The 26,426-nt window shown below is 42.0% G+C and overlaps 1 protein-coding gene and 1 long non-coding RNA gene across 8 annotated transcripts in view; both read left to right on the top strand.

Annotated features, from left to right (window-relative positions):
• The first annotated feature begins 2,533 nt into the window (after window positions 1-2,533).
• Window positions 2,534-3,773, top strand: LOC134223658 (uncharacterized). Its single transcript, XR_009982661.1, has 3 exons — window positions 2,534-3,010; window positions 3,087-3,428; window positions 3,498-3,773. It is a non-coding gene; the product is annotated as an uncharacterized LOC134223658 (long non-coding RNA).
• Window positions 3,774-5,435: 1,662 nt separating this feature from the next.
• The window catches only part of LOC134227873 (tetratricopeptide repeat protein 1-like), a 258,175-nt gene continuing 237,184 nt past the window's right edge, over window positions 5,436-26,426 (top strand). For 4 of the 7 annotated variants that reach the window (XM_062709565.1, XM_062709571.1, XM_062709568.1 and 1 more), the window contains exons 1-2: window positions 5,436-6,219; window positions 6,673-6,857. In XM_062709565.1, coding sequence (XP_062565549.1) covers window positions 5,639-6,219; window positions 6,673-6,857 — 766 coding nt within the window. In that variant the 5' untranslated portion in view covers window positions 5,436-5,638. Of the gene's footprint in view, window positions 6,220-6,672; window positions 7,109-26,426 lie in introns of those variants that run through there. The other 3 variants (XM_062709567.1, XM_062709566.1, XM_062709569.1) reach the window with 3 other exon arrangements.

Genomic DNA, 26,426 nt, shown 5'->3' with positions numbered 1-26,426 from the left:
GATGTTTACACACGTATCGGATGCCAGCCTCAATATCTGTTATCTGTGATGTCACTTTTGAGACGAAAACATGGCAAAGCTGTCCGTTTTCCCAAAAAACGTAAAAATATCATTTCTAGGAGGGGCTAGTTTGAACACCCCCCACCCTGAAAAATCTAAAAAATAAAAACCGTCCTGATTATAGAAATATAGGTTATAAGCTGTGTATTCATCACATTTTACTAGCCCAAATCGAAAATTGGCCTTTTGGTAGTTTTGGCCACACCTTTATATGGGGCTGTCCTATTGTGCAGGGGTGCATTTTGGACCGTTCCACCCTAGAACGTTATTCCAGGTTCGGTTTGGACATGATTCAGCCTCCGTTTTTTTCATAACCACAATCGCTGCCGGCCGGCACCGATGCTAAACGAAAAGAACTGTCAAGATTGAAAAAAAAGAAATCAGTTTCAGCATGAAAATGGTTGTTTTCGAAGGTTAGCATATATCTAGGAACTTTTTTCAAATGGGTCTAATTATTTCTGACCTTCACTGAGAACAATCTACACGCTTGATAAATGTTCTTCTGCACGTGAATCGAACGTGTTTTGTCACAGTACTTTTTCACAGTTGAAACACGTTATATGAATAAGAAAAGAAGTTAATTTGGTACCACTAGATAATATTGTTGAATTTAACGTGTTATGTTCATCGTTTTCAAACGAATTGATGTAAGGAAGAAGCAATTTATAGTGCATGTAAGGAATTCGATGTTGACGCACAACGCACAACTAAGTAATTTATTCAGAATAGAAAAAAAAACTGTTTATAAGGGGTGTTATTTTGAATGGAATATTGCTGTTGTACAACGTAAAAGGTAGGTTTGAGATTCAGTTTTATCATAACTTTTTTCAATCATATTCCTATTTATAGATTATAAACAAGTGCCTAAACCCAAAATTGGATAAGCCAATTGGATCTGAGATTAAGGAAAAATACATGGTCAACCTGATGGCGTTTGAAGTTAAACGATAAAATCATCTATTCAGATATCTGCAGATGTAATAGACAGCTTTTTAACCTGAGTTTAGATTCGGTTCAAAAAAGCAAATTAAGCTAATGGAAAACTGGTTTTGAGCGATTGTATATTCTACTTTTCGATAGAAAAAAGAAGATAATTAAACCTGAAATGGTAAATAAAACCATAATTATGCAATACGGCATAAATATTTTATGATTGTGTTTTAATAATTCTCATCTTTGATTAACTCACTATTTATTTCTTATTTGGAAAATAATTCTTTAGTAAAACATATTTACAACCTATCCTTCTCAAGTGCAGTTCACTATAATTTAACGTGTTTTACATTTCAATCCCTTATGTTATTCATCTATGTTGATCGTGAGAAATTTTGACATTAGCGACTGGAAATACACGATCCTTTCACATGCTTCTCAATAAGTGAGGATTCACGTGTAAAACCAGTAGTACGAACGTGTATACTATTTTCAGTGTTGATTTTTGATATGCTCTTCATTCAAACTGTTTCGGTGAACTTATGTGCCCAACAGGAAGAATAGATTCCGATCTATCTGGTAGTAACGTCAGTTGTACCAAAAATGCAGAATTAAGAGAGGATTAGTCGTTTCAAATTTCAAGGTCAAATACAGTTACGCCTATTTGAAAAAAGTTCCTATATGTATGGTAACAAGTGCAGTATACCCCCGCTGATCCGACAAATGTATGGCCGGACTATCAGGGTTTCTCTCGTTAATCCGACTGTCAAATCCATACAAATGAACCAAAACAAAATCACAGCACAAATTTGAAAACAGACAGCATAATGTGTTTAAATGGGTGTTGATACTTTTTAATCCGGAAAATTCCGAATTAAGGTTGGTATCGTGTTCACAAGAAATTTCTTTTTCTATCTCAATCACATGTTAAATTCCGTTTACTGAATCGGAAAAGTAAAAAATCGAAACAAAATTCTTTCATCAGTATCCACCTGACAAGAACAAAAAACAAAATTGGAATTTGTAAGGTTCCCACGCAAAGTAATGGGAGCTGTCACTTTACTTTCGGAAAAATATTCTGCTCGATTATTCCGTAAGTACAAGTGACATTTTGCTCCATACAGATCAGTTGTCAAAATTTCGCTTGGTAATATTGAACAAAATTCCGTAACCTCTCTACTTTTTAAGTCGATACTGGCCTTTAGCGAGATCCGGACTACACGCTTATATCAGTTTACCTATTTATGGGTACTTTAATCACCCATACAGTGATCGTTCGCTAATTGGGGCACGACCTCACCCCAACTAGCGAATGCCGTTCGCTAATTGGGGCGTTTTGACAAGCGTCAATGTTGTTTACTTTTTGCTTTGAACAAAGGAAAATTTTACGCGCCAGAAAATATCGATCCCGCCAAACACGGAAACAAAACGTCAACGCGTTTTTGACATCACATTCTGACGTTTAGCTGCTTTTTAATTGGGTTTCGCCCCAATTAGCGAACCCCCAACTAAAAAGCGCCCCAACTAGAAAACCCCCAATTAGCGAACGTTCACTGTATTTGGGTATTACAAACATTACCCATATTATGGGTGAAATTTGCCGAAAAAAGTTGTAAACTTCACCCATATTTTTAGAAACGTAACTTTACCCATATATGGGTAAATTAATTTACCCATATTTGGATGAAAATAAAAACATTGCGGCAGAATCGCAGACCAACAAATCTGTCGCTAGAAATATAATTTCGGGGATCGACGTACTGTAACCACTATCAACAGGTAAGTTTGACTGATTCGCTCCTCTGAATTCCATAATGACATTTTATCTTAATTAAATACCCTTAGATCAGCAAACGCCATGGAACCGTGTAGTCCACCTTCAGTCCACTGCAACGGGGAAAGTGCTAAAACAGGTGCATTGCCTGAACAGCGAATTCCCTGCCATCTGCAAATCGACCAGTTAGTGCCTCTGCAAAACACGCCATCGGTCCGAGTGGAAATTTGGAAACGCATAAAGGTAAGTGAAATTGGTAAAATATCTTTTAATCCTTCGAGAAAAACTGTGTTCATGTTCCTATAATCTGGTGTTTCAGAAAACCGATAAGAGCCTAAACTACAAGCCCACGGTTTGCAGCTTCCTCAGTCCACACTTAAGCTCGAACGGCTATTGCTCTCCCCAGAGATCCATGAGCAGGGAACAATCTACAGCGCACCACTTCTAAGCAGTCTACCCGGTCTTCTCCTCGGTCTTCTCATAGCGCATAGTCCCTCGAAGAACGAAGCATCAGAATGAGATGGCACCAGCGAAAAAATCAGCGTTTGGATCGCTCTCAGTCCTTTGAGCCTTATTTCGTTTTCGGAGAACAATGAACCAATTTGGTTTCAGGAAAGCGGAGCTCGCCTAATCAGTTCCGTACCAGCCATTTCTTTATCGGGTGAGTTCCAATCATTATTTTCATCTCTATACATTAGCATAATTGTTGAATCATTCTCTTCGTTGACAGGCGTCAGTCGAAACGAAGTGCCAAAAAGAAACCCAGATTTGGGGCAGCGACGTGTGTAACGAGAGAACCCGCTTCGTTCACACAACAAGCGGAAATATGCGGAAGGATTCCGACGGCACCAGTAATTCCTGGCTAGAGCTGATAATCAACATAATGCCACACCTGCTGTTCTTGGAATGGTGGTCATGAATGCCTCGTAGGTGGCCCCGCCATCGATTTTAAAAGCTATAATATTTGTGAAATACAATAAAACCAAAGGACTAATAAAATTATACTAAAAACTTTTATCAATATATTAAATAAGTTATTTGATTTATTATTTATAAAGCTTTATGCAAAGGGTTGTTATAATTATCAAATAAAAACAAAGCTGAAGGAATCACCCAAATATGGGTAAAATTTACCTATGAATTACTCTTATTCAATTACCTATATATAGGTAAACTGGGATTACTCATAAATAGGTAAATGGCACTTCACCTAAATCTAGGTATTGTAGATCCAGTTGAAAACCGAACTGAGCTTTCGCGACAATCGCATTTTCTCCCATTTCCGGATGTCGCAACTGCATCGCGAGTAGTGCGCATCTATGCTATAGCCGTGCGCCATCATGCGCACCACTCGAGATGCAGTCGCGACATTCGGAAATGGGAGAAAATGCGATTGTCGCGAGAGCTCAGTTTGGTTTTCAACTGGATCTACAATATGTGCACTTTTTGACGATTTTAGGTACTCTTCACCCATATTTGGGTGAACTGAACTAAGCGTGTAAACCAGTCGTCGGACTAGCGAGGTCCGGATAAGCGGGGGGATACTGTATACCTAACCTATGCCTAATAGGCCTTTTCATGTGACACTGCCGAGACTGCACTTGTTTACAACCGCTGAACAGGCCTGCAAGTCCGAAGCTGTCACTTTCATATAAGATCTGTCAATTGACGATGAAATCAGCTGTTTTTAAACGTCTCGTGAAAAGGCCCATAGTGTCTAACATCTAACTTTTTGCTTCTCTGCACTGTGCCAGCAAAGTACTCTTTAATGGGTAAAATAGTACCCATTATGAAGTTAAATAGTTCAACTCATTAAAAGAGTAAACAGCGTTTACTCATTAATGAGTAAACCACTCATACGTCAAACCAGCGAGTAATTTTTACCCATTATTCCTGAAAAGCTTTGCAGGAAAATGTGTAAAAATCACTCTTTATTATTTAAAAAATAACATTCGCTGACATAAAAAATGTAAATATAATTTAATAATTGAGCGGAGCATGTAATTCGCATAGCTTTTATTCCAATGAAAACATATATGCACCAGGATATACAAACTATAAATATAAACAAAATACGCCATAACGTACTAAGAATAGTGTTTTCACCGTAGGATCAAAACTTTTGCCATCCCGTCGCACTCTTCTAGATCGGTTCCTTTGATGGTTTTGCGGGTTTTTAGGAAGTTCCATTCTTTCCGGAAAATCCGAACAGCGTCGTTACAACCGACGATCCCATTTATACGGCGGCATTCTGAATTGATGGCGATCTACTTCGTCTTTGTTTTCCGATGGCGGCAAATTGTCCAATGTCTCCATGAGCTGTTAGCAAACAGTTTGTAGTTAGTTTTATTTCAAAAGTTTAATTAAAACGAAAATAATACTCACAACTAAATCTTTCGGGATTCCTCCGCTCCCATTGTGTTCTGTTCTGCCAACAATGTGAACAAGTTTATTTTCACCCATTAATGGGTAGTAGCTTTGAACTTTGGAATGGAGGAAAAATACACATTATCAAAAAAATAAATGTACCCATTATTTTGACAGTTCCATATATCAGTAAATAATGGGTCATTTTTACTCTTTAATGAGTATTGTCGATTTACAGTGTGGGTTGGCTTTGGCAGTTTGTGGGTTTTTTTGTGTGTATATTTTGTTGTGTGTGTAGAAACGTCATTTGACGAACACCTAAAAATAAAAACAGCTGTGAAATTTATTGCTTTTGTGCTGAATGAGTTCTTTAAAATTTGCAAAAAAAATATTAATCCAGTTAGGAATAATTCAAAAACCAAAGTGAATTAGATGCAGCATTAGAAACATAAAAACGCTATAGAGTTCGTGTTTTGTTTCCCAAACAATATTAAATCCTAAATAATGGGATCGACATTCAGACAAGTGGATACATCCGCGAGCGATGAAGAGCACTTCGAGGATGCATCCAGCAAGGAAATTAATGAAAAAGTCGTGAACGAGGTCATTGATCAAGTAATGGGAGTGTCCATCGAAAATTCAACGCACCATAATACGTCGTCCTCGTCGGAACAGACGGATAAATTCGTAGACTGTCGTAGCGATTCCGGCAGCGACGAGGACACGTTAGGTAAGGAAGGCAGGAAGACGAAGTGCAATGAGGACGAAGATGATTTCATCGATGACGAGTCGCAGAGGGACTGGGAAAAGGGTCTGTCCGAGGAGGAAAAGTTGGCCAACAAGGCGAAAGCGGATGAGCTCAAAGCACAAGGCAACGAACTATTCAAGCAGGGCGACTATGACAAATCGGCCAACGTGTACACGGAGGCGCTGAAGATTTGCCCAATGCAGTATTCGGCGGAACGATCCATTTTGTTTGCCAATCGAGCGGCGGCGAAAACTAAACTCAACTTCAAACCCTCGGCCATCGATGATTGCACCAAAGCCATAGAACACAACCCTAAGTACCTGAAGGCTTTGGTGAGGTAAGATTTGTAGTTTTTGTTGTCTCATTGCTAGCTAGGATAGATGCACCATTGGTTGTTATGTGGTCGGGGCTTTGCCACACCGCACCAAGCAGCTTTTTGACTGACTTGTTGTATTTTGTTCCTACAAGGAAAACGTATTTTTTTTTTCATATAATTATTCATGGGTACATTTATTTATGACGGGGTTCAGCGTCCTCCGATACGATTCGCGATTAATTAAATTGGCTAAAATTAATAATTTTTTGTTGGCACTCTGTGTGATTTGGTAGAACCCCGATCATGTGTTATGTATAAAAAGGGAGTAGTATTATAAATATATTGGAGTTTGAAATGAGAGATGAAGGAACTTGATTTTATTTGGTGTATCGACCCTACATAATATGTAATCATGCTCACCCATCATGTTCATCGCACTCCATCTACAATCGGTCGTACATCGTTTCCTTCAAGCGCTATTGAATCCACTTCCAGACGGGCAACGCTATACGAGGAAGCCGACAAGTTGGACGAAAGTATGGAAGATTTCAAAAAGATTTTGGAACTGGATCCGTCCAATGAAGAAGCTAAGGCAGCCCAAGTCAGACTGGCACCAAAGATTCAGGAGCGCAACGAACGTCTCAAGGAGGAAATGATGGGTAAGTTGAAAGACCTCGGCAATATGATCCTGCGGCCGTTCGGGTTGTCGACGCAAAACTTCGAGATGCAGCAGGATCCGTCCACCGGGTCCTACTCCATTAACTTCAAAAGCGGAAAATAGTGTTCAATCAAACTTCAATCTTCTTGTGATATGTAAATTGGGTGTGTGATTTGATGGGGATGCCTGTGAACAATCTAGTTTTTGATGCCTTCGATGGCTTAATAATATAAACCGTACGAATCAAGACAAGTGATTTATTATTCGCAAAAATGTATCTTCGTAGTGAATATCATAAGGTCCTTCAACTGTTCATCATTGAATTAGAACAAAATAATAAGTTTTTTTTTGCAACTCGATGATTGAAATTTAAGATTCTCTTCGAACTATATTTTTTTCAATTTTCGTGGTTTTTACTAGGATTTGTTCTTTACATTCATTTGAATGGCTAGTCCAAGATGAATACACCACTAGGTGTTCCAATTTGCCAAATTCACGATTCAGCCATCTTGGATTTTAGTATGGGAGAGCCAGCCGGTTTGTTTATGTTTTGCACCGAAAATGAATTTTTCACCCCCGTTTTCTTCTCTTCCATAAATTGGGCGGGTTGAAACACCTAGCTGTGTATTCATCTTGGGCTAGTGCTTCATTGCATACTTTTGCCTTCAAGAGTATCTATGATTTTACTTTGTGCGTTACGCAGGGCTGTTACGCATTATTCTTTTAAATGAATTTTACGAATTATGAAATGAAATGTATAATAGTACTCGAAACAAATCCATTTTAATATTGAGAATATAGAATTACAAATGATATCCTAACACACAATTTTAGCTAAATAAGTTAGTTTTCAGCTGAAGAATTTTTTTACTGTACAAGTGCTTTGCCCACCACAAATGTTTGTTGGAATGATATGGAAATCTTTTTTTATTTAGGGTAGGATAGAATGGGACAAGACATTTTCATTCAACTTTTCAACGTGGATCTATAAAAAATAGCTTATAATCTGTAAGCCAGGGGTATGAAATAACAAAAACTCCACTTTTTTGTTTCATTTTGAGTCATTAGATTAAAAGTCTATTTTTCTGTAAATCAAAAAATGTCGAGGTAAGATGGGTCAAAGAGAAGGGCAAGATGGGTCACATTTGAATTCTGCAATTAATATTGTTTTTATTCCCAATATTGAATTACACACAGATTATTATTATTATTTAATCAGACTAAGGCCGAAGTGGCCTGTGCGGTATATAAAAGTCTTCTCCATTCGGCTCGGTCCATGGCTACACGTCGCCAACCACGCAGTCTACGGAGGGTCCGCAAGTCATCTTCCACCTGATCGATCCACCTTGCCCGCTGCGCACCTCGCCTTCTTGTGCCCGTTGGATCGTTGTCGAGAACCATTTTCACCAGGTTACTGTCCGACATTCTGGCTACGTGCCCGGCCCATCGCAGTCGTCCGATTTTCGCGGTGTGAACGATGGATGGTTCTCCCAACAGCTGATGCAATTCGTGGTTCATTCGCCTCCTCCACGTAGGGGGACAAGGGGCAATATGGACACCCTAAGGTTTTAATCAATATTAGGTGATTTAAATTGAATATAATTCGGATTTCTAGCAATTACATGATACTATTACTCGTTAATTACCAGTTCTGTTTTAAATCGTATTGAAAATAAGCCAATTTCAAGCTAATAGGACGATTTTGTAATAGTTATTTTTCACTACTCTCGGGAAGGTAGCGGGGTAGATTGGACACCCCCATGGGGCAGTATAGACACTAGGGTGGCTCAAATTACTATGAGAAAAACTTTTTTCAATTTTTCTGATGGGCCGCCCCCTTATTCGGTTCTATTTGATGCCCTGATGCTCTGGACAAAATTTCAGCCAAATCGGTCAACGTTTGGGCGGTGCTAAACTCGTTGGAAGTTTTTATGCAAAAATGTATGCAGAAACATCCAAAAACAGTGAATTGCAGTTGGACGGCACAACTTACGATGAAGAACTATGATACTCATTCAGATCTTAAAGAATTTATTACAGAATGTTATGCAGAAAACCGCGAGAAGATTAGAGTTTGCCCGGCTAAGTTACTAGCATTTCTCTGAAGTGGGGTTCGAGCAAATTTCGTTTCTTTTACCTTTGAAAAGAAATAAATTCACCCCTACAAAACTCCAATAAAATGCTAATATCTTTGCCTAATAAACTCTAATCTTCTCGCGGTTTTCAGCATAACATTCTGTATTTAATTGTACAAGAACTGAATGAATATCATTGTTCTTGATCGTAAATTGTGCCGTCCAACTGCAAATCACTGTTTTTGGATGTTTCTGCATACATTTTTCCATATAAACTTCCAACGAGTTTAGCACCTCCCAAACGTTGACCGATTTGGCTGAAATTTTGTATAGAGCATCAGGGCATCAACAAATTTGAAAAAGTGTTTTTTGAGCCACCCTAATGGACACCCTTATAAAATATGACGAAAATTATCTTACTTGTGATTATATGCCATTGTAACCTATTTTATGGATCATCCAACATAAATACTAGATTGCTTTGAGAATAGGTCCTATGTGCAAAAGAGAGTCTCTCTTTGGATCTATTCTCTTTCGATTATTACGAAACTATACAAAGGTTTACTCCAAATTTCTTGGCAGATATCCAAAGACAATAGCTTTGTCTATCATGCTGAAGTGGACATGTAGGAAAACATGCAAAACTAGCCTATATATTAGCGAAAGAGAGCGTGATCAAAGAGAATCTCTCGTTTGCACATACGACCTATTCTCAAAGCAATCTAGAATATTACCCAATTGTTCATCTTCCTGTCATGATTTTGTATGAGACAGCTAAAATTGTGATTGGATCATCAACATCCGAAAATCTATTTCCCTCTTCTTAAGCGAGGTCATGTATGGTCGTTTTCTATATTAATTCCATGGTGAATAGAAGAAGATTGATTACGTAACGCAAAAATATGCCACTTTCAGCCGGCCTCATATGTCGATCTTTTTGTATGAAGCATATGATTGTTTTTATATGGAAATACACTTATTGCAAGACCCCTTCCCAATCGTCTCTTCTCTAAGCATTGTATAATCTATGCATACTCTTATTCACCCTACTGGCATCGCCAATCCTTCCAATGGGTTGTACCGATCAACTTGTCAACGAGATTGCCAAATCTATACAAAACACTTCCTTTTTTTGTTGCAGTTTCAGCGACTTTTATGGTATATACCTATATGCTTCTATGGTATATATGTCATGTACTGGAACTTTTATAGCGATTTATAATTCCGCACCATGATAACACGAAAATAACACGATATGAAAGCCAAGTTCGATGAGTTTGAGGTTATGTTTTTAATTTTTAAGGTGTCAGTTCTACCCCCATATAGAGTGTTCAGTTTGCCCCAACAGGTGAACAAATTTAAAAACTGTTGGAAATTTTGTAAAAATCAAGGAAACTTGTCACAAATGCTTGGCAGAGCACTGTAAATAACAGAATTTTGCTATGGGATGACCAATAATTGAGAAATCATCTTCTGTGGGAAAGTAAAGCTTATTTTATGGGAGGTGAAACTTATAATTTTTAACCATTCGGAAGACATTCTAACTTTTTTGTCAAATTTATGCGCTAAGAAACTAAATAAAACAATGGCTTCTACGCTATAAATTAGTTGTTTATGAAAGGATTATAGAGTTCGCTGCATTGAAAGTAGAAAAATTATTGAATTAACAAGAATATTGGGGGTGTCCAATCTGCCCCGGGTGTTCATAATGCCCCCTGGTCCCCTACCGTCCGCCATCTGCACCCCACCATAGATGGTACGCAGCACTTTCCTTTCGAAAACTCCAAGTGCGCGTTGGTCCTCCACGAGCATCGTCCAGGTCTCGTGTCCGTAGAGGACTACCGGTCTAATTAGCGTTTTGTAGATTGTCAGTTTGGTACGGCGGCGAACTCTATTCGATCGGAGCGTCTTGCGGAGTCCAAAGTACGTACGATTTCCAGCCACTATGCGTCTCCGAATTTCTCTGCTGGTGTCATTTTCGGCAGTCACCAGTGAGCCCAAGTACACAAATTCTTCTATCACCTCGATTTCGTCACCACCGATGCAAACTCGCGGTGGGTGGCTCACATTGTCTTCTCTTGAACCTCTTCCTATCATGTACTTCTACTACTAGTGTTGATGACTAGTCCGATCCGCTTAGCTTCCCTCTTCAGTCTGATGTAGGCTTCCTCCATCTTCTCAAAGTTACGTGCCATAATATCTATGTCGTCGGCGAAACCAAATAGCTGGACGGACTTATTGAAAATTGTACCACTCGTGTTAATCCCTGCTCTTCGTATTACCCCTTCCAAAGCGATGTTGAATAGCAAACACGAAAGACCATCACCTTGCCGTAACCCTCTGCGGGTTTCGAAGGGACTCGAGAATGCCCCTGAAACTCGAACTACGCACATCACCCGATCCATCGTCGCTTTGATCAACCGTGTCAGTTTATCCGGAAAACCGTGTTCGTGCATTAGCTGCCATAGCTGGTCCCGATCGATTGTATCATATGCGGCTTGGAAGTCGATGAATAGATGATGTGTGGGCACGTTGTATTCGCGGCATTTCTGCAGTACTTGGCGAATGGCGAACACCTGGTCCGTGGTGGAGCGTTCGCCCATAAAACCCGCCTGGTACTGCCCCACGAACTCCCTTGCAGTTGGTGCTAGTCGACGGCATAAAATTTGAGAGAGTACCTTGTAGGCGGCGTTCAGCAATGTGATTGCGCGGTAGTTGCTACAAACCAGCTTATCGCCCTTTTGTAGATGGGACACGACACCTTCCATCCACTCCTGCGGCAAAACTTCCTCCTCCCAAATCTTGGTAATGACCCACTGCAGCGCTCTAGCCAGTGCCTCACCACCGTGTTTAAATAGCTCTCCTGGTAGTTGGTCAACCCCAGGGGCTTTGTTGTTCTTCAGCCGGCCAATCTCCTCCTGGATTTCCTGGAGATCCGGAGCCGGTAGAATTATGTCCTGCGCGTGTTCTCCCAGGTCCATCACCATACCGCCATCTTCGTCTGCCACATCGCCATTCTGGTGTTCTTCGTAGTGCTGCCGCCACCTTTGGATCACCTCACGCTCGTTCGTAAGAAGGTTCCCGTTTATGTCCTTACACATATCAGGCTGTGGCACGTGGCCCTTACGTGAACGGTTTAACTTCTCATAGAACTTTCGTGTGTTATTAGCGCGGTACAGTTGCTCCGTTTCTTCACGGTCTCGATCTTCCTGCTGGCGCTTTTTCCTCCGGAAAATCGAGTTTTGTCTGTTCCGCGCCTGTTTATATCGTGCCTCGTTCGCCCTCGTGCGGTGTTGCAGCAATCTCGCCCATGCTGCATTCTTCTCTTCCACTAACTGCTCACATTCGCCGTCATACCAGTCGTTTCTCTGATCCGGGGCACCGTGCCAAGTGCAGCGGTTGCGGTGCTACCAATGGCGGATCGAATATCTCTCCAGCCATCTTCAAGAGACGCTGCGCCTAGCTGCTCTTCCGTTGGAAGTGCCACTTCCAGCTGCTGCGCGTATTCTTGGGCTAGTCTACCATCTTGTAGCCGCCCAATGTTAAGCCGCGGCGTCCGACTTCGACGCGTGTTGTACACCGTCGAGAGTTTTGAGCGCAGGCATACTGCAACGAGGTAGTGGTCGGATTCAATATTCGCACTGCGGTAAGTGCGGACGTTCGTGATGTCGGAGAAGAATTTACCGTCGATTAGAACGTGGTCGATTTGGTTTTCCGTTTCTTGGTTAGGTGATCTCCATGTGGCACAGATAGATAGCTTTATTATGGGGCCCTCCTTAGCCGTGCGGTAAGACGCGCACATGGCTCATTATCACTGCCCACGTGCATTTTAAATGGGGACGAGATTTTGATTGTCCGTGCCCAAATCCCAAAAACATCGCATATGCAAAAAATGTGATGTTTTTTGGGATTTGGGCACGGACAATCAAAATCTCGTCCCCATTTAAAATGCACAAAAATCCGACGGAAAATTTTCCCGAGGTGTAAGGTAGCCTCACACCTCGGGAATTTGGTCCGCGGATTTTTTCCCCATGTATTTTTGCATATGTGATGTTTTCGGGATTTGGGCACGGAAAAACAAAATCCCGGCCCCATTTAAAATGCCCGGGGACCAAAATCCGGCATTCTGACCTTCAAGGCTGCCTTAAGGTAGCCTCACACCTCGGGAATTTGGTCCGCGGATTTTTTCCCCATGTATTTTTGAATATGCGATGTTTTCGGGATTTTGGCACGGAAAAACAAAATCCCGGCCCCGTTTAAAATGCCTGGGGACCAAAATCCGGCGGAAAATTTTCCCGAGGTGTAAGGTAGCCTTTACACCTCGGAAAAAATTTCCGACGGAATTTGATCCCCGTACATTTTAAAATGGGCACACCTCGGGAATTTTGGGGCAGCAGGGACAGCAGGGACAGCATGGATCATGTCCAAGGGCTTGACGACCCCTCCCCAGCTGTCTGTGAGTCAGGGAGAACTGCCTAGGGCGTGGTGGGATTTAGCAGTGGGCTCTGCTAAAATCTCTCCCAAAAAACCACAAGTGCCCGTAATCAGACTCTATCAAAGCGACTGTGTGCCGCTTCAAAAGCACAAGCCCAGGGAGTGCCAATTGGCATGGGGAGTGTCCCTACTTCGGTAGGGTAGCGCGTGAGCTGCTTCGGCAGGGAGTGAGTGATCTGTTTGTGCTGAGGCAGGAGTGTCATAGCGTGTCGCCGCTATTGTCACCTCGAAGCGCAGCAGAAGTCTGAGTATGGACTGAACATGCTGAGGTAGGAGTGTCGTAGCGTAGTATCGTTGATTGGACCCTACATACCGCTATCGACACCTCGAGGCATGGCAGTGGAGTGTTAGAGTGAGTTGGGGAGTGTCCCTACTTCGGTAGGGTAGCGCGTGAGCTGCTTCGGCAGGGAGTGAGTGATCTGGTTGTGCTGAGGCAGGAGTGTCATAGCGTGTCGCCGCTATTGTCACCTCGAAGCGCAGCAGAAGTCTGAGTATGGACTGCACATGCTGAGGTAGGAGTCGAGGTAGCTATCGACACCTCGAGGCATGGCAGTGGAGTGTTAGAGTGAGCACCCGAATAAGGGTCACATGGAGCGAATGGTCTTTGGAGAAGCTGCTTCGGCGGCAGGGTAGCAGTGGGTTGTACCCACACACCTACTGTTGTGCACATGTGGTGCATGGGGAGTGTCCCTGCTTCGGCAGGGTAGCGTGTGGTCTGCTTCGGCAGTGGTGTGATTGATCTGCTCGTGCTGAGGCAGGAGTGTCGTAGCGTAATATCTGTAGACCCAGGCAGTTACCGCTATTGACACCTCGAGGCATGGCAGCGGAGCGCCTGGGAGAGCATCTAAGTAAGACTCAAATGGTGTGAATGGGGTGCGAGCACCCAAGTCAGTCTCGCATGGGACGGGTGCCTGTGTGAGCGATAATGAGCGAGTACGTTTAGTACTGCCATCCCCCAGAAGTAGTACTGGGAGGTAGTTCCTGGGGGAAACGATGGTGGAGCCCAAGGGAGTTTAGTCGGTATTACCGGTATGGTCGAGTCCGACACTCCAGTACACTTCCGTGTGGTAGTTTGGCAACTACAATGCACGTGTACTGGGTTAGTGTGTAAATGCATTCTCCCTTGTAAAAAAAAACACCTCGGGAATTTGGTCCGCGGATTTTTTCCCCATGCATTTTTGCAAATGCGATGTTTTCTGGATTTGAGCACGGAAATTAAAAATCCTGGCTCCATTTAAAATGCACGGGGACCAAAATCCGGCGGAAAATTTTCCCGAGGTGTAAGGTGGCCTTAAGGCAGCCTTTACCGCTACCCCGGTATAAACCATTAGAACAAAAGCGACTTTCGGATTTTAGTCAACTGACTAGTGAAACCATTTTCCGCCCATGACTTTTTTCAAAGATTTCAATAGGAATCATCTTTGAGAAAAATGCTAGAACAAAAGTTGTATGGCATGGGTAAAATTAGTGGAAAACGAAAAACAAAGTTTTTGATTGTAAATCAATAGTTAATTCATTGTTTTCAATATTTTAACAATCCGTACTCAAAATTTGATTATAGGTAGTTGCAGTCTAATGAAACCATAAAAATATACCATATAAAATTTGATGATGCTTCAGACACCATGGACGGGAGAGTGGGAAATGGGAATATTCAGATCCACAATTTTCTACTTGTAACCGGTTCCGAAAGTTTTTTCTCTTCATATGTGGAAGTCGGGTCTACTATGGGCTCCAGAAAAAAAAACTGCGGTTAAAAAAGATTCACAACTGCATCAAATATGTCATGCACAAAACGCTCATAAAACCTGTACTGCCGTGAATCGCATATTTCCCCATATGGATAGAAAACCCATCAAAGATGAGATTCTCGGAAGTGTAGTCGTCTACGGCCATGAAACTTAGACCATGCTCGAGGAGGACTTGCTAGTGCTTGGAGTATTAGAGAGACGGGTGCTTAGGACCAACATTGGTGGTGTGCAAGAAGATGGTGTGTAGGTGACGGCGAAGAATGGAGCATAATGTCACCCATTTCTACGGCGAACCCAGCATCCAGAAGGTAGCTAAAGCTGGAAGGGTGCGATGAGCATTGGGGGAATCTAGCACGCACTCTTACAGTATGTGTGGTAGTATCTTACATACAACCAATTAGAATCTACGCTCAATAAGATGTTTTGATTTGGTTTTTGGATTTTGTATGCTGCCTTTATTCAACGCAAGCAACATGGCTTGTAATATAAACAGCAACCCATCTTTCGTAAGTTTGGAAGCAACAATCCTTCGTCCCAAGTGGGCTGAAAAAAACATCCATCTGATAGCTGTTTTGGGGGACAATGGGCCAACGTTTTGTCCATTTCACTCGAGACTTTTGCTGGTTTAAATGAAATATTGTGGACATTCATTGTCGTTTGTTGCTGTTTGGCGTCAAAGTCAAAAGTGGTTGGAACTGTAATATATGAAGATTTATAACCATAAATGTGCTTAATATGGTATATGGCCAAGGTTTGATCCATATACCCTATGCACAGAATTTTTATGACAACATGTGAGGCAACTAAAATTCTGCGATGGGGGCGCGTTATATTTTACTCCACATTCATATCATAGCATGGCATAGATACGGTGCACTTCGTAGATTGGGCACTAGTGATACTGATGTTTTTCTTTTGACATCCTTATTCAGATTGATATCAGATATCAAGGTGAGTGTGGTCATTAATTTCGATATAGGATAAAAATCACAAAAGCATGAGGCCACGCTTATCTTCACCGTAACTTGGAAGTGGAAGGAAGTGTTTATGTAGTACTTACTTAACGAGAGGCCCCGACTTCAAAATCATGGAGTTTGATGTGTCGCAAGATGGGTTTCGGTGCTAATCGAAATTTGTCCACTTCCTTGAGGGAACCAGGTTCCCGGGAACACTTCCGGCTGTGGCCAATGTGTCCAAAACCTCTCAAAAACTCATCTATTTGTCTTCCAAAACCATGAAGTTTGATATGTCGCAAGACTGGGTTTTACACCACTTGAAAAGTGTCCACTACCCCAGGTAACCAGGTTCCCGGAACATCCGGAACCATGTCCTGGTGATTCAATTGTATCAAAACTACGGAGTTGAATATTGAGAGAGGTATTCATTGGGTCAGGATTTGCCTGTAGCTGACAATGTGACCATGGTAGATCCTTCACCGCCAAAACCAAAACCCCTTTACTAGTTCGTATACAATGTTGGTGGAGTATCTTTGGTTACTTCTTACAACTAAAATCTATGTATTGAGCGAAAAAAAGGCAAAGATAGAAATACCTGCTAAAACTATGTTTTGCTTTTTTTCTATTTTTATGAAATCCTATGTTGGTACCTATCCCTCTGGCGCGCAATTATGCCATCCATAAGGAAATTCAGTGATGAGACTGATAATCGAAATCAAAATAAAGTGTGTATGCAATGCAGTAGAAGGCAACTCACTGCTTGTCAATACAGCTCTTACAGCTTACAGCTCAATACAGCTTTTTTTCAAGCATTCTATGCAGAGCTGTAGCAGACATACGATGGATGCCCATTGCGGGACGTCAAAATCGTCATCGGTGACATAAACGCTTAGATAGGCAGGGAGGAAATGTATAGACCGGTCATCGGATCGGATAGTCTGCATACCGTATCGAACAACAACGGCCAACGATGCATAAACTTTGCAGCCTCGTACGGAATGGTAGTCCGAAGCTCTTTCTTTCCCCGCAAGAATACCCACAAGGTTACATGAAAATGACCTAATCAAGAAACGGAAAACCAAATCGACCACGTTCTAATCGACTGTAAATTCTTCTCAAACATCACGAATGTCCGCACTTAACACAGTGCGAATCAGTGTTGTCCTACACTCAAGGCAAAAAATTCTGCTCTTTGATTTTACTCCATCGAAACGAATTTATAGTCTTAACTAAGGGTCTGTCTCAATTGGATAATTAAACTGAAATTAAACTTAAAAGTGACATTTCAATAATTACCAAATAACCCTGCTCGCAGAGCAAGATTACTTTTGACAGATATCGAATCATTTTCCATCGATGTCCTATTGGAATTGCTGGGTAGCACCAGCCATTCTTATAACGGGGTGATTTTTTAATTTTCGAACTGTCACTTTTAAGTTTAATTCTCCAAATGAGACAGACCCTAAGTAAGTTTAACTAATAGAAGGATATTTGGATTTTCTAAATGTCATGGCAAACTGTCAAAAAACTGCACTCCAGAGCCACAGGAGCGCGCGCGCTGAAAATACACTCCAGTGAAAACACTCCAGTGTATTTTCAGTGCGCGCGCTCCTGTGGCTCTGGAGTGCATTTTTTTGACAGTTTGCCATGACATTTAGAAAATTCAAATATCCTTCTATTAGTTGAACTTACTTAGTTGAGACTAAAAAATCGTTTAGATGGAGTAAAATCAAAGAGCAGAATTTTTTGCCATGAGTGTAGGACAACACTGGTGCGAATATTGAATCCGGCCACTACCTCGTTGCAGTATGTGACAGACAGCGGTGGCGGTATGGTAAATGAACCTGGGAGCACGCGTACAAGTCGCATACGTTTTCCGGCTCCAGATCTCCAGGAAAACCAGGTTGAAAAACAACAAAGCCCTTGGATTGACCAACTTCCAGGAGAGCTGTTTAACAACAGTGCTGAGGCACTGGCTTGAGCGCTGCACTGGGAAGTTCGGCTTGGGAGTATGGTTCTGCCGCAGGATTGGATGGAAGGTGTCGTGTGTCCCATCTACATAAAGGGTGATAAGCTGGATTCTACCGTGCAATCACATTGTTGGACGCCGCCTACAAGGTACTCTCCCAAATTTTATGCCGCCGACTAACACCAATTGCAAGAGAGTTCGTGGGCGAACTCGCGACAAAAATGCCGCGAATACAATGTGTCCTTTGCCCACACATCATCTATCCATTGACTTCAAAGCCGCATATGATACAATCGATCGGGACCACCTATGGCAGCTAATTCATGAATACGGATTTCCGGATTAACTGATACGGTTGACCAAGGCGACGATGGATCGGGTGATGTGCGTAGTTCGAATTTCCGGGACATTCTCGAGTCCCTTCGAAACGCGCAGAGGGTTACGGCAAGGTGATGGTCTTTCGTGCCTGCTATTCAACAGAACTTTGGAGTTAGTAATACGAGGGGCTGGGATTGACAGGAGAGGTACGATTTTCACGAAGTCCGTTTAGTTATTTGGCTTCGTCGACGACATTGATATTATGGCACGTAATTTTGAGAAGATGGAGGAAGGGAAGGAAAGGGATGCTAAACTAATTGGACTAGTCATCAACACGTCGAAGACGAAGTACATGATAGAAAGATGCTCAAGAGAGGACAGCGTAAGCCACCCACCACGAGTATATTCTTTTTCTTCTTATTGGCATTACATCCCCACACTGAGAAAGAGCCGCTTCGCAGCTTAAAGTTCATTAAGCACTTCCACAGTTATTAACTGCGAAGTTTCCGATAACGATACCAGCAGAGAAATTCGGAGACGCACCATGGCAGGAAATCGTACGTACTTTGGACTCCGCAAAACGCTCCAATTGAATAGAGTTCGCCGCCGTACTAAACGACTATCTACAAAACGCTCATTAGACCGGTAGTTCTCTACGGACACAATACCTGGATCAAGATTTTTTTATGTACAGGTTATATGACTTCGTCAGTAGATGGGAATAACTAGCGCGGGGGGAAAACATACATTTTCAGTGCAAAACGTAAATAAACGAGCATAAATTCCATACAAAAATCCAAGATGGCTGAGTTGGGGATATTGACAAGTCAGAACACCCCCCAATAAATGCATCCTGACCTGGACGATGCTCGTGGAGCACCAACGCGCACTTGGAGTTTTCGATAGAAAAGTGCTGCGTATCATCTATGGTGGGGTGCAGATGACGGACGGTACGTAAAGGAGGTGAATGAATCACGCCATGGACCGAGCTGAATGGAGAAGATTTTTGTGCAGTGCATACTTCGCATGCCACTTCGGGATTATTCGGAAAATAAATTAATAAAAAATCGCAGCAGAGGCAGACCTAGAGGCTCACGGCGATTAAGTTTGTGGTTGACCAATCACTTGGAATTTTTGCTGGAGTTTCTCAGCCAATAAAACATCACTCGTTTGTGTTTCATGATTTATTGTTCATTTTTATTATTTGTTTCATTACACTTAAAACAATGCTCTGTTTTGTTAATGTTTGTCTGTTTGTTTATCCTTTGTTTCGCTATTCCCACTCACTCAGGATTATGTTATGATTTCAACAGTTTTTTTTATTTAATTTTCTTAGCTATGCTTGTGTTTTTTTTGTTTGAGTGTGTTTTTTTCCGTTTTGTTCTGTTTCATTAGTTCAGGTGTGTGCATTTTCGCTTGCTTACAGCATTTCAAACATTCTCGTGCATCTTACTCAACTCATTCGTTTTTCAACTGCTCTTTCTGTGTCTCCTGGACTTTTCTCGACCCTGGCTCTTTCTCTCTCAACTCTCAGTCTAGAAAAATTTCCAATTATTTTGTCTTTTTTTGTAATACTAGGTAAGAAATTTCATTTCTGGTTTTTCACATAAAACGGCTGGATAAATTTATTTTCGTAGCATATTATTCATTTGATATTCTGTGACTTCTTTTAGTAATTTCATTTTAAAATCTGAAGGAAAGATTTTGTTCAAATTATTTGTTGCTTGCGACAACTGCTATTCCTCTCTTCTAGTTAGCAAGGATCGTTCGTGTTGCTGTCGGGTCACGACACGTGTCTACTTGATTTTTTTTTGGTTTTGATAGTATTAAAATTTGGTTGTTTTGTACACCGTTTTACTTCAGGATATTTTGTGATTCTTGTTGCACATTTCGTTTCAACAGATTTCGAATATTACGAAGGAAAAGTTCAATTCTCTCGTTCAAAGCATCCCATTGCGCTATCTAAATAAGCAGTCCGCTAATCCCCTCGCTTCTAATTCTGTAATCCCTTGTCCGTTTTCTACTAACTGGTTGCTACAATATCGCCGGTGCAAATAATAATTTATCCATCACTGCTTTTATTTTTACTTTTACCTGTCACTTATCTGCTTTTACTGTTTCTTATCTTACAATACACAACAATATGGCTTCAAATATTTTGTGATCTCTAGTATTATTGTGCCACACCAACAGTACCTGTAAGATCAAAATCAGTAAAACTATGTGAACCACTGATGATTGACAGTTGTTCTTTCCCTAATAGTGACGGAGGTTCTATTGCAATGCTTAGACATTGTTCACACTGATTGATGATTACAAAATCTTCTACTCGTTTTCGGTTTTCGATTTCCCTTACAAATGATTGCACAATTATCGATTATGTTGCATCCAATGTCTCCCGAGTAATGGGACTGCATATATAGGTGGTATGCTGTATGAAATACGATGAAGTCAAGTGGGTGCTGATGGATGTTGATAGTTTCGCATATATTCAAGTATTTATGCATTATGTATGCTTATTTTATGCCAAGTACGGTGGGGTTGAAAGTAAATCTGTACACTTTGGTCAAGGTGAATAAAATGAAATCATACTGAACCGATCTCAACTTAACAATGCAACTCGTACTCTTCAGTGCCTCTGTTAGACGGGGTTTAAAACAAAAGTTCCCTGTTTTAAAGACGAACGTTTGAAAAAACAAACAGTTAACAAGGTCACGTGAGTCTCCCGTGACGGCTTTATAGATAATCAAATCGACCACATCTGCGTCAGCCGAAAATGGAAACGGAGCCTTCTTGATGTACGGAATAAACATAGTGCCAATATGATCAATACCTTCTCATCGAAAAAATACGCCTGCACATTGCGCGCATTCGTCGCCAGAAGGAGAGAGTTGGGTGACCATCAAACACAAGATCGTGTATCGTAGCAAATAAGTGTACAAAGTGTAAGCCATATACGTACACTTTGCATGCAATCAAATGAAGGAAAGAGCCTATATCGCCTCCACCTTGTACACTTATTCACAAGCATATGCAATTTTGTGTTGGCTGGGGATGGTTCAACACGCGCCGACTCGAAGATGCCACGGTGAGACGGTCCTTCGTGGAAGAACTGGAGACGCGTGCTACAGATATTCCGAAAGGTGGTAGGGTGGAAGACTAATGAACCGCAATCAAGAATGTCTTCATCGCCACCAGCGAGAATAATCTGGGCGAACTGCGCACCCAGAGAAAACAATGGGTCACCTATGAGACCACGAGGAAGATAGAGGACCGATAGAGCGAACAAAAACCAGAGGAGCCAAAGTCGTAGCCCGTCAACGATACTCGGTTCTGGAGAAGGAAGTGAAACATTCATGTCGAGGGAACAAGCGAGTGTGGGTGGACTCTCTGGCCAACGAAGGAGAGAGAGCCGCAGCAACCGGGGACATTCGCCTCCTCTACGATATCTCACGACGCTTAACCTGGGCGAAGATGACTGCAACGATACTTGTGAAAGACGTGAATGGTCAGTTATTGACCAACTCAACTGACCAGCTGAAACGCTGGTTCGAGCACTTTGAGCAATTTTTCGAGTGCCATCTAGGGAACCACTACCTCGACATATCTGCATATGATCCAACGTGTAACACACGTCAATATCGAAGCTCCATCACTGTTAGAGATTCAAACAGCCATCCAAAGCATGAAATCGAGCAAAGCCCCAGGGTCGATCGCATAACAGCCGAGACGGTCAAAGCTGACCCCATGACATCCGCTCAACTACTGCATCGTCTATTTCGTAATATCTGGGACACCACCACTTTCTCGGTGGACTGGATGCAGGGTATCTTAGTGAAGGTGCCCAAAAAGGGTGACCTGATTGTATGCGACAACTGGCGAAGCATTATGTTCTGAAGTTCTATGCAAAATTATCCTAGCACGGATTCAGGAGAAGATCGATGCGACTCTCCAGCGGCAGCAAGATCCTGTGTGGACCATATTGTCACGCTCCGTATGATTCTGAAGCAGGTCAACGAATTCCAAGAGTTTTTGACCGTCTCAATCACGAGTGGGGCGCTCTGAGACGCAGAGAGAGAATCATCAGCCTGTTCCGATGTCTTGTCCTACTCCATCCGGGTTGTAGCCGGTGTGAGGCAAGGATGGATAAGGTGTGAGGACCGCTACTATTTCTCCTCGTAATCGACGAAATTCTGGTAGGTGTGATTGGCCGTGAACTAAACCGCGGACTGATATGGCAGTCTATAACCAAGGAGTACCTGACTAGCTTCGAATTGGCGGATGGCGTTGCACTCCTAGCTCAACGGTGCGGTGCTATGATATTCAGGATGAGCTCAATGAGGTTTAGTTATAAACCAAATCGTTAGATGTAAATACGGCAGGTAAGTAAACGCACCAAAATTGAAATTTTCAACTCTAACGTGAAATCTGTGCTGCTATACGCCAGCGAAACATGGTGCGTATCAGTGGAGAACACTCAACGGCTGCAGGTGTTTAACAACAGATGCCTGCGGTACATAATTCGGGGCTGGCGGCCTCACATACCAACGGCGACAGAATCGCAGTCACCAAAGGATAGAATCGTGACTGGAACCCAGCGGACATCGCAGCAGAAGCAGATCCATGCAGGTGCAGTCTCAATAAACAAATAAAAAAAAAGTCAATCGAAATTAACTTGGCAACAGGTTATAAAGCGATAGCTGGACGTCGCTCATGATAAAGATATTTCAAATCGGCCCCTTTACACCACTGCAAACCGTTTTGTGGCCGACACGCCTTATGGTTTTCGAAGCTACAAACAATTTTCCTAGCGGTCTTTCAGACGCTCTTTGTGATTTTGTAAACCACAAACAATTTTGCAGTGGTCTTCCAGTCCAGCCAACACGAAAACGCATATGCTAGCGAATAAATGTACAAGGTGGAGATTTTCAAAATATTTTATTCTTCGAACATTAACCACTTGAATTCAACTCACCTTATGAAATCATGTTCTTGATAAAAAAAAGCGTGCACGAATCGCCAAAATCTGCGGCCCCAAATTGCCGGAGCGAAATAAGATGTCAGAGGCTCCACGTGGATGCGTTTTCACCCCACGCGATCCTACGAGAAGATACCGAGTCATGGCTTGCTGCTCACCAATTAACACCCTAAGGTGTGAATCTAAAAAACGGTGTAAAACTGATGAGTCTATAAGATTTGTACGAAGTCAAACACTGTGGCTAAACATTGGGCGGCTACAGAACGGAAGACTAGCCCAAGACCATGTGGAGCAGCTAGAAGTGTCATTCCGAACGGAAGAGCAGCTAGGCACGCTTCTCTTGAAGATGGTCGGATAGATATTTGATCTGTCATTGGTAGTACCTGAAGAGGGAAGCTTAGTGGATCGGACTAGGCATCACCACGTTTAATACAAAGTACATAATAGGAAGAAAAATAAGAGAAGACATCCATCATCGTTTGTATCGGTGGTGGCGAATGCGAGGTGTTTAAGAAATTCGTGTACTTGACGACCAAAAACGATTCTAGCAGAGAAATCCGGAGACGCGTCGTGACTGGAATACGTGCTTTGGACTTCGCATGACGGTTCTATAGAATATAGTTCTTCTCCGAACCGTTCATTCTACCGGTAGACTTAGATAATGCTCGTGGAAGACCAGCGCCCACTTGTAGTTATGGAAAGGAAAGTGCTACGTACCGTCTATGGTTGGATGTAGATGGAGGACGATACAAGGTGGAAGCGAATGGACCACGAGTTGCCGGGCACGTAGCCAGAAAGTCGAACAATTACCCGGTGGAAATGGTTCTCGATGACGATCTGAAGGGCACAAGAAGGCGAAGTCCGCAGCGAATCAATCAGGGAGAAGGTGATTTGCGAACACCCCGTAGTTGGTGATGTGCAGCCATGGACCGAGCTGAATGGCTCCGGCCTTACTCTGAATAAATAAATAATATGGTAGAAAATTCCAAACTGCCTGAGGCAATTATAATGGAAGAACATTTTCAAACAAAATAAGTTAATATAAAACAGATTAGTACTGAGAGATTAAAAATGATGGGAATTAAATAAATCTTGGCTCTGTTTGTCAGACATGGCATTAGTCGTCTTTGCATTACAAGACATTGATCGTACTTCTTTCAAAAGCCTTTTTCTATGTGTACAGATTTACTTTCGTCCGGAACTTACATTATGCATGCAAGCTTCGATTCATCAATTTGTTCCTTAACATTAACCTAAACTCAAAACCTGTTTTCCTGCTTGTTATGGGTCGCATGCACCTCCCGTACATTTGTGATCTTCATTGTATGCTTTTATGTGTATGTTTCGGGCACAGAAGGTGCTCTTGAAGCAGTAGACGAGTGCGGCACAACAGGCCGCGCCGCGCCTCCGCATGCGTCAGAGAGTACTGCTCGGTAATGACAGAGGCGGCGCGGCGTGATCCGATCAAGGGCACGCATATCACACAGGCTTGGGTCGCGCTTCTAACAACCGAGCTCAGAGACCTTTTTCAAGCTGCGAGGTTCCGCACTATGCTTAGGTGGTGGGTAGGTTCATGTCCATGTCGCCTGTCGGAAGGCATAACCAGCATTGAACCCTTTGACCGGTTACCTGTCGGTGTTGTTGTGATCGGTGCTCCGCTCTTTTTTTTGTTGCTATCTCTCTGTCCCGCCTGTCTTGGGTGTTGGGATTTGCAGCAACAGATCAGCCCTATTTAGTATAATATGCCTTGCTTCGGTTATATCGTTTGGCTGTTTGATTACATCTAAACATAAACACAGATAATAACGGATTAGTTACTGGCCTCGGAACGATTTCGTCAGATATCGACGGTACAATCTTTGGTACCGAAACTGACTCGCCGAGGATGTTTGATGTCGTACATGCAGTTATTTTTGTTTATGCATTTTTTCTTTTCTGATTCACAAGCATGGTTATGTGTGTGACACTGTGACGAATTGTAGAGCTGCTAGACGCCTGATCTTTTTTGTATGTTTCTAAAACCTAATTATTTTTGCGCTTTGTGTTACACCGGCTATCTGATGTGATTTATAGACTTTTTATCAGTACATATATTCTAAATTTATCGTTTTTATTGTTTGTTTTTTATTACTTCCATAAAAAATGGAGCAGATTTTGAACCGTGAATTGTAGCTGCAGTTGGTCGAGTCTTGCTTTTGGAAGTTGCTGCTGAAAACGTATTAGGGACCCAAATTCATGTTTCTAATATGATACTTGCATTCGTAACACAATTTTGTGATTTTGTTTTTAACATTCAATCGATCGTAATTAGTGAGTGAATTTTCGGATTTTTCTCAGGAAATTCTTCAAAATTTACTTAGGTAATGATTCCTAATTCCAATTGTCCGAAAATTCATCGGGAAACTCTTTTGAATTCTCTTAGTGAACATTCAATAACTCTTCGGAATTTCCTGGGGAAAAGCTTCAAAATTTCTTCCGAAAACTTCGAAATTTCCTGAGGAAACTCTTTATGATTTTTTTCTGGAAACGCTGCAAAATTTCCTCAAGGAAACTCTCCGGAATTTCACGGGCAAACGATTCGGATTTGGGCCCTCCTTAGCCGTGCGGTAAGATGCGCGGCTACAAAGCAAGACCATGCTGAGGGTGGCTGGGTTAGATTCCCGGTGCCGGTCTAGGCAATTTTCGGATTGGAAATAAAATATAAAAGTATAATCGTGCTAGCCTCATGATATACGAATGCAAAAATGGTAACCTGGCTTAGAAACCTCGCATTTAATAACTGTGGAAGTGCTTAATGAACACTAAGCTGCGAGGCGGCTCTGTCCCAGTGTGGGGATGTAATGCCAATAAGAAGAAGAAGAAGAAGAAGACTATTCGGAATTTCCTCGAGAAACGCTTGGAAATTTCCTCGCTAAACGCCAAAATTTTTTCTTCGGATTACTCTTCGGAATTGCCTCACAAAACGCTCTTCGAAATATTTTCAAGAAACGCTTTGAAACTTCCTAAGGAAACGCTTAGGAATTTTCGTG

The sequence above is a fragment of the Armigeres subalbatus genome, chromosome 3 (genome assembly GCF_024139115.2).
Source record: "Armigeres subalbatus isolate Guangzhou_Male chromosome 3, GZ_Asu_2, whole genome shotgun sequence".
NCBI classification, from domain to species: domain Eukaryota; kingdom Metazoa; phylum Arthropoda; class Insecta; order Diptera; family Culicidae; genus Armigeres; species Armigeres subalbatus.
Note: the sequence above shows the minus strand (reverse complement) of the source record. Positions and strands in the feature narration are given on the sequence as shown.